This window comes from Morone saxatilis, unplaced genomic scaffold, assembly GCF_004916995.1.
Source record: "Morone saxatilis isolate NCDOM2014 unplaced genomic scaffold, NCSU_SB_2.0 Contig7, whole genome shotgun sequence".
In the NCBI taxonomy this organism is placed as follows: domain Eukaryota; kingdom Metazoa; phylum Chordata; class Actinopteri; family Moronidae; genus Morone; species Morone saxatilis.
In genome coordinates, this window is record NW_023340246.1 from 9,603,033 (window position 1) to 9,612,363 (window position 9,331).

General features: G+C 42.3%; 1 protein-coding gene across 1 annotated transcript in view; it reads right to left on the reverse strand.

The window, feature by feature from the left end:
* Window positions 1–8,882, reverse strand: part of LOC118340317 (estrogen-related receptor gamma-like) — a 20,473-nt gene extending 11,591 nt beyond the window's left edge. The window contains exons 1-4 of the mRNA XM_035678213.1: window positions 8,542–8,882; window positions 3,427–3,678; window positions 3,122–3,279; window positions 1,651–1,767 (exon numbers count right to left, since the gene is read on the reverse strand). Of these exons, the coding sequence (XP_035534106.1) occupies window positions 1,651–1,767; window positions 3,122–3,279; window positions 3,427–3,678; window positions 8,542–8,597 (583 nt within the window). The 5' untranslated portion in view covers window positions 8,598–8,882. The remainder of the gene's footprint in view (window positions 1–1,650; window positions 1,768–3,121; window positions 3,280–3,426; window positions 3,679–8,541) is intronic.
* Between the last annotated feature and the right edge of the window lie 449 nt (window positions 8,883–9,331).

The following is a 9,331-nucleotide window of genomic DNA, read 5'->3' on the forward strand; positions in this document are numbered from 1 at the left end:
GATCATTCCAGTTTATTACAACTGGGATCTTATTTTCATAGTTTTGGCCACCATTTCTATAAGTTATGATAACATTATATGAAATTAATTGCTGAGACGGAGGGAATATGGCGACGCGGCTACAACAAAGTGTGACAGGACAGAAACAGAGACGTCAGATGATCACACAGTCTGCGATTTAGCCACATTACTGCATTATTTGTAGGTAAAACCAAAAGTGAGTGCACCCACAATGACGGCAATAATCCCTCGATCATTGCACAGAAAAACGGTGTGTGCACAACCATGATATGTCCTGTAGGTTGTTCCATATAGAAGTTTTCACTTTTCTCTTACAAACATGTTGTTGCTTTGTATAAAGACACACTTTTGTGTCGAAATCAATTCATTACAGGTTCAACTTAAAGAACTTTGACCAGAGTCCAGGCTACTAATATGTTTTGTGAATAAACTGTATTGTCCAGTTAGTGCCCGAGCTAAAAAAGCTTGCTAACTGACAGTTAGGTTTCCATTTTTCCTCTTCATTCATCTTTACATTTACTATCCTGCAGTCCACAGGCACACACACACACACAAACACACACGTTTTATCTGCTCTCCCCTCTTTATTATCATCTGGCCCTACACAGCATGCAGCGAGTGGCCGGTACAGTAGGAGGTTGCTAATGTTTTCCTTTTTGAGTCACTTCTAAATCTGGACAACAATATGTCACCAGACAGGCACACAGTTGGACTAAAGGAGCACCTGACCGCTGTCACAGACTCCCTGCGTGGTATGTATACATGTCACGACTCTTAGTGCATATTTTGCACATACATAATGATGAGACATAATGTTTTTTCATAGTAGACACACAAAAATGCTGAAATGTGAAAGCTCATTGCTAAAATTAGTTGGTGTATTTTATACTTATTGAACCTCACAAATGAAAAAAAACTCATAACATCACAAAGGAATATGCTGGGTTGGGTAGGCTACTTGTCCCATTCTCATTAAATTCCCCACTAAAAATGTATGTCAAACTGTTTTTTAAAAGTCCCTACATTTTCATTTTTGTCTCGTCCCAGGAGCCCCTAGCAACGACTCCCTCCATTATCTCACTTGCTGCTGCAGTGTTGCACACACACACACACACACACACACACACACATACACACTGGCAGATTTCCAGAAGCTATTTCGGAGGAACACTGGTGAAGCAAAGACTGACACAATTGAACAGTTAGTAACCCTCTCCTCTCTCTCAAAGACACGGCTGCGCATTGTTCAGCCCCGTGTTTACTACACATACACAAACCTACACTCACACACATCACAGCTGGCACGAAGGGGCTGAAGTTTAACTGTCAAAAGTTTTAGGTTTCACTGGAGTCTACAGAACTGCGGCACATGCCATCGACAGTTTATCAGGTGAGACATTGAGAAAATCTCAGCTGGTAATCGGGGTATTGTTTCCAGGAATCCACAACAAAGAAATTGCTGTTGGACTTGTGTTAGCCTTCACTGTCTGGGTGCTTTTTCTCCATCTCAACTGACTAAAGGAGGAGGTTTGAACTTCTGCCAAGTCTACCAACCAATCAATCCTGCAAAAAGCAACTCAAACAATGATTTGATGCAGGTTTTATAGTGATTTTTGTTGTATAGCTGACCTTCTCTCAACATGCCCACAGACAGACATTTCACAAATCGACAGGCCTGGCAGGATTTCCTCCTTCTCTTGGTGATTTCACATTCGTTGGACGCTGGGCAGCTGTATTCAATGTTCCCTGGATGAGAAGAGAGTGGATAAGAGACACATTTTTTTAATTGCAGTGAAGACAAGGGATAATTATATAATAATAATTCAACATCATCATCATACCTCATTTAATTTGGATGTTTTAACATTCACAATTCTCGTGTCAAAATGCGTCACAGCAAGAGATCTTAAAGGGGTACTCCAGTGATTGAGTATTTTACTTCCCTACTTACAAGAGACAAATTAAGAAAAGGATGGTTTTTAAATGCTTCAAAATTGAAACATTAGATACCCTGACTTTCAGTTCCTGGCGTGGGTAACCCCAACGCTTCCCATATTGCAGCTGTAAATCTTTAAATAGATCGTCACTGTCTGGTAACTACTCACAGCTTTCAACCTCCAGTTTGGGTGGCTTTCTGTTTTAAATTTGTAATATCAAGCAGAAACAGAGATGACCCTGATGACATCACCATGACATCATCTCAGACTTCACAAATCTCCCTCCATAGCTACAGAAGACCTTTTACAGTTTTCACGGGCTGTAAAGTACTCCTTGGGACAAGTTAACCGAATTTAATGTGTAAAATCAGTGGAGTGGACCTTTAAATTCTTGAGTCAACATTCTAAATTATTTTGGCTTTTTTGCAACATACAAAAAACATATTCCGAACACCTAATTGGAAGCCAGGGCAGCCAAATGTGCATGTTAAGCCCGGTGGCGTTCAGCCAGTTGCAGGCATGCTCAGCTGCCACCTTCGATCAGAAACAGGAAGTATCTGATGAGCCAGACATCAGATCTCCCCGTCTGATCTGACACTGTTTGAACTTTGAACCCATCTACAGCAGCCAACTTCAAGAGGCCTAAACACAACGCAGCTTGCCAGGTCCTCGACCTGGGCCGTGAGCCGACAGAGCACAGGATTATCCTTTTAAAAACACCCACACTGCACGCCACTGACTCTCGCCACTAATGGCTTTCGGGGCTGAAGCAAATGCACACACATGCATCACCATATGTTATCTAAAGCTTTAAAGCCTAAACATGTTGACTATATACACCATGCACTGTAAGTTTAACAGCATATCAGCTGTTTGCAAACAGGTCTTTATTTAAAATCTTTCTGCAGTTTGAGAGGCAGGGGGCGGAAGCTGTGAGCTAACTGATCGGGGCTTGTTTATACCAAAACAAACGCTCAGGGTACGACTGCATCTGCACCGTGTTGCTTGTAAAACAGGTTTATGTGATGCAGGAAGGCATTATCTGCCATGCACAATAAACTCTGTTACTAAGTATAAAACTAAGCAGGTTCCTGTGCATAAATGTGTGTTTTGTGTCTGTTTGTGTGTCTGTTTGTGTGTGTGTGTGTTTGTCTCTCTCTTACCCTGGATGGTCCTTTTGAAGAAGGCCTTGCAGGCCTCACAGGAAGCCACACCATAGTGGTAGCCTGAGGCCACGTCACCGCACACCAGACACAGCCGCTTGGCCACCGTGCCCAGCATGAATTCACACTTCACTGGACTTTCTTCCTCCCCAAACCTCCTGGATAGAGGTGAAGAGAAAGAGAGGAGGGGAGGAAGTGAAGGGTAGAAGTTAAGAGGAATGTTTTCAGGTAGAAACAGCATTTCCATTTAACATCTGAAGTGGGGTGAAACTCAAAATAAGGGACAGTATAATGCATACACCGACCTGTTTGTTCCAACATTGTTGGCCAACCCCGCTGTGTGACCATACAGGACTGGTGAGTCCAGCCCATTGCTGTGATTGTGGCCTTTGATCAAGGCCCCGTAGCTGGAGTTTGTGTCCGAGGAAGAGCTTCCAGGGCTGGGCTGGGCCGGGCTGACGTCGCCCTGAGAGCTGGGGCTGGGGCTGGAGGGCTCACGCTTTATAGTGGAGGGACAAGTGGGGTCCAAGCCCCTCACTGACATCCTGTCGAGATGTCTGGAGAAAAGAGAGGGAAAAAGAGGAGAAAATGTATTACATTTAATTGTATATGCACCTTATTGTAATACATATTCATGATGGAAGATTTGACTTTCAGGTCAGCTTTATATTTTGTTTCACCTTGGTTTTGTTATTAATATTAATGATGGATAATTCAGTCAAGTCTGTGGCTTTGATTTGTTTTATTAAGTCAGGCATCAGTTACACAGACTCACGTAATAAGCAGCTTGGGAAAATCGTTACCATTAATATATGGGGTCATGTATTTTCAAACCACATATAGAACTAGAAAGGCCTAGGAAGCTCGTGTTTCTTTCACCTGTACCCTTTTTTTTTTTTTACGACTTCCTCATCTCCATCTCTACTCATCTTCATTCATGCATCCATGCGTACCAGTCCTATCTAAGCAGCCGTTTGTGATTTTCCCACATATGCAAAGCTATTGTCCATTACACTGCTTTGTTTTCTATGAAGGAGAGGGCTTAAACAAACCCAGGGAAATAACCAGCAATCATCCGCATTATCATAGCTATTATGTTCAATCTAAACACGCCTTTCACTTTTTTTTTGCCTCTTTACCTCTCGCTATTGTCTCTTTGTGTCTCTCAGTCACTCCACCTGTCAAACACTCTGTAGCCTACAACAGTTAACAGGTTGTTACAACAGTTTTTTTACTGTTGATATTAAAAGATATATTCAGTGAGACAAGAGCTAATGCAATAAGAGAGATAAAATGTCAGCACTAGTTAATTTTTTGTGTATTGTGCATGGGAAAATAATTTCTAGAAGCACAAACATGCGTCCATTCAGACTTTTAACTGCTTTTTTAAATTTTCTTCTAGGCCTTCATGTTAAAGTGTGTATCATTACTTTATTATTGGATTACAATGTGACCACAACAGACTCTCTGTCACCATGCAGAGGAGAAAGAAAGCATCTGAAACCAGCTGAGGTGTAGAGTCGGCTCACAGGCATGTGATCTGTGCTCACACACACACACATCCTGTGAACACACACACACACATTCACATCGTGGCGTCAGGCGTTCATGTGTGGATGTAAAAATAAAAATCATAGCCAGGCTCCCACTTCTCTACATACACTTTAGATTCACGTGATCAGGGGGACATGTTCAAGCGCCCTGGACACACACTTGCACACACACTTACAGACACATTTTAAAGCAAGTGTCTTCATAAACACCCCGACACATACCTGCATGCAACTGTTTGTAGCCAGGCCAACTTTAAAAAGCCCTCTGTCTCACTCTCTGTCACACACTTTCACAAGCAGAGAAACGCACACACAATATCCACACTGCCGGACGTCTCTCCCACTCTAATCTTGGCCTGTTGACGTGGTTGTTAAAGCCAGTCTGTTTCCTGCCATGTAAATCAGTGTTTTCTCGGCCACAAGTCATTTGGTAGGCAAAAAGACTGGCTGCTTTTAACCACCCTCAAAGTAAACCATGGGCACGCGCTATTGACCCCTCTACAAACCCACAAAGACAGACACACAGACGCACAGTGAGAGACAGACAAGTAAAGATACCATGAGAGCCAACAGTAGACGTCTCTGTGACAAAACCAGGCAACAATGCACAATTGACATATTTTCACCTCATATACAACTGTTATTGCGAACATGCTAGCAAACATTTGCCTTGCACATCCAGCAGACACAGAATTAGCCTTGATTTGGCGTTGTTTCTGATCTTCTGACAAATGTAAATCAAATATTGTTTCTGCTTTTGGTCTCTACCAACCCTTGAAATAAATATTTGGCTCTTTAGCTTGCTTGCTGGTTGCTAATTTTGTCTGTCTGCCATTTGGTGCTGGGTAGGCAGTGTACAGTGGGTTTATCAGATTTTCTATGAAAACAGCTTCCATTTATGGCTGGAAACAAGTTCTCAGTGCTCTCACTGATGTTGTTGGTTCCAAAAAGTAAAGTTGAGGGCCAAAACAATTAGCCTAAGGACGCTAAAAAGCTCTGTATAAGTTGGGGGGGAAGTGCGGTGACAATTCTCTGGGTTTGTCACCAGAAGTGACCACTTTCACATTACACCTAGTTATTTGATCTATTGTTAGTATAATAATATGAATTAGTGCAGCTTTAAACATTTGTTAAATTAAAAAAGGGGTATTTCTGGACCCAGTCTTAAGCAATTGTAACTCAATAACCAATGCACAAGGCACTACTGCCATTTTAACTCCCTCCTTGCCATCTCTCCCCCCTCCAATCCACTTTGAAGACTATAAAAACAGTACAGTGAAGAGATTTCAGTTTCCTTTTAAAGTGACTCACTGGCTTACTTATTGGCTATCCATCACAGGCATCCATATTGCTGTGTCAAGACTCTGACAGGTACAGAGTGAGATATTCTTTGTGCTTACCCATTATAATGCATCACAAGGAGGAAGAGGAGGAGGGGGAGGAGGGGTGTTGGTGTTTTGCTTTCATAATGAAATGACATTAGAGTGGGGTGATCAGATGTGATGTAATATTCACTCTGACAGATTACTAATCTACAACTCCACATAAAAGCCAATCAAAAGACGGTTGGTGCAGATCATACAGTGGCATGCTGCAGGGATAAATCAGAGCTTGTGTGTGTGTGTGTGTGTGTGTGGGAGTGTGGGTATTCAAAGTTATCATACTTAAGCCCTTTTGTGTCCCAGTATCCAAAACAACTCTAATTGCACCTTGGCAACAAAGGCCAAAATGCAGCGTGAAACGACAAGGACACAAAGAGAGAGAAAAAGAAGAAGAAGAGGTGCGGGAGGAAATTACAAGAGAGGCAGACAGATAGAGAGAGTGTGAAAAGGCCGGGCAGGGACAGAAAGAAAGGGGGCAGTCCTGTGGCTCATTAACCTGGGGGTGTTGAAAGAAAAGAGAGAAGGAAACACTCACTTTCAAATGAGCAGAGTCATAATGGAGACAATGACCCAACGGAGGAAGGAGGGAGGGAGGAGAGTGAGAAGAAAACAAGGGAGGGAAGGGAGGGAAATACAGAAAATAAGACCGAGAGATATAAAGAAAATGGAGTAGAGGCAAACCTACGGGCCATGGCGATAAATAAAATGCAAGGCGACAGAGATTCCTCCTGCAATATTACAAAAACACAAATACTTTTGAGGTCCTGTTGCTCTAACCCCAACCCCGAGGAGCAGTTATTTAGGTCAGTGGTGTCTCAGTAGTGGTTTTTTTTTTTCCTTTTACTAATGAGCCAGTAGGAGATGAGCAGGGATCAGTAGCACCCCCAGCCAGCGTTAAGAGCCTTAGTCAGGCTTTGGACAAAACTGTTAGCTGAGAGACGAGGTGCCCGTGGCTGGAGCTTGGACCCGCAGGCTCTGGAAACATGGATAGCGTGCCATACAGGGGATCATCTGTGGCCCTTTCTCCAATTCTTTATCTGCCCGCTTCTGTCACCAGCAATCAGCCGACCTGTACATCCACATGTCTTTTTGGTCCTCGTCTTTGTCTGTCCGTCCAGCAGTCTGTCTCTTAAATTCTCTTGATCTTTCTCTGCTGGGGGAAAGTTCATTTCAATCCTAAAATGCTTGATGAGATGTGTTTTCGGGGCCACAGTGATTATGCCACAGCTGATATAAAGCGCAGCGGTGATGATAATGAACAAGATTTTTTTTTTATGATTACAGAAAAGAAAGGCAATCAAAAAGCAGTTTCGGGGTAATCAAACAGCTGCTTCGCACGTCTTTTCGCAGGCTTTCATTTGCTTTGTGCTTCGTGCTGGTGGAAGGTTTTCACCAGCCTCGGATGACCCCAGCCCAGGACTAGTTTCCTTCAGATTGGTCTTGCCCACTCACCCTTACTATTACCAAACAAACAAACAAACAAACAAGCTGAACAATGACAACTGTAAGCAGTGCAAACAAACCCCCACACCTGGGAAATCTAAACTAAAAAAACGTTATATTTCAACAGCGTTCAGAAGATTAGACAATTAACTGATCAAGCAACATAAAATATTCAGCAACTATTTTGATTCGGATTAATAGTTTGAAAGATTTTAAAGCAAAAACACCAGAAACATTCTCTTCTTTCATTTATTGTCAGGCTTTTCTCTTTCTGTCTGTTTTATAACATTTGATGATACAACTGAACGTCTCTGAGTTCTGTAGTGCTGGTTGGACAGACATTTTAAGACGTCATCTTGGGTTTTAGGGACGTGTGATGAGCATTAATGACTATTTTCTGACATTTTATAGACTTAACCGATTAATTGAGAAAATAATAGTTTGATTAATCACTAATTAAAATGATTGTTGGGGTTATCAGCAGTGGCTCTGCAGGCCTAAAACTGGCAATTAACGTCATCTATTTACACAGGCTTAATTAAAATGAAGATGAATGGCAAAGATAATGATGATTTTAAATGCATATGTGCATTCCTCTAAAAGACTGTAATGTGGATGAGCAAATATTGTATAAGTCAACATTTTTTAAGCAGTTGAAATACTTCTGTCACACCATTTTCCAGAGTGTGATGGACCCTGATTCTCACACCCCAGTTCTCTTAGTGTGCTAAGTCATTTTTATTTCAAGTGCACAGACGTGTCATGAATTAAATCAAATCAACTTAAAAAATCAAAGGCACACAGTGCATAAAGACCTGTGCAGCACAAACAGAAAAACAGCAAATATGTGAGCACAAGCAGACATAAGACACACACATAACGTCCCACAAAGCAAATAAGGAAGCAGTCAGTCACTATTACTATAACTTTCACACAATCTTAGCTCTGTCTGCTCTTACACCTGTGTGACACTTGTTCATTTGCAGAGTAAACACTTCAGCGCTCGGTAGGTAGGGTCATTTTGCAGAGTGAAAGTACTTACTCTGTGTCAGAGTGGTAGGTGAAGCACTCTGGGAGGTAGAGGTCGACTAAATCCATGAGCACTCTGCCACCATGCTCCGAAGAGGAGACAAATGTTGTGTCCGGGGAGCGTCTGTTCCTGTCTGCCTGCTCTTCTCTTGATCTTTTTTCTTTTTTAATACACTGTATCTTTCACTGCTCTGTTTGTCACTTTCTCTTTATTCTGCCTCCAAACTTTGTCTCCATCTACTGCCCTTGTGTCACACTCTCAGCTCCTCTCATTGTCCCTGCGTCTGTCTTCCTGTCACTCACACTTCTCACCAACAGCCGCTGGCCACTGGCTGCCTTTGAAGTCCTGACTGTGGTGACTGTAGCTGGCTGTGTACGACAAGGGTCTCCAAGCAAGCTGGCCCTCATGAATACTCAGCCACACCATTTGAATGGCCTTCCCCCCTGAACGCTGAGCTGGCAGCTGATTGGCTGTCCTCTGAGCCAATGAGAGCCAGCCTCTCACTGGGGCAGGTGGGTATGACAATGGAGGATGTGGTATTTCTCACAGGTTTTAATTTCTTAGAAAGAACTTTATATAGAAATGTGGAAGTTGAGTTATCAGTTTATAGCAGCAGTATTTCTATTACAGTGGCTGAGGACAAAAAGGACAAATAATTACCAGTGTGCGTGTGAATAATCAAAACACATCCATCTATGATACACAGTTGAATGTGAAAGTAGGCAGGATTTCACTGTTTTATATTATTGTATTGGGTTACTTTCAGTATTTTTTAATATGCTCTGACATTTTATAGACAAAA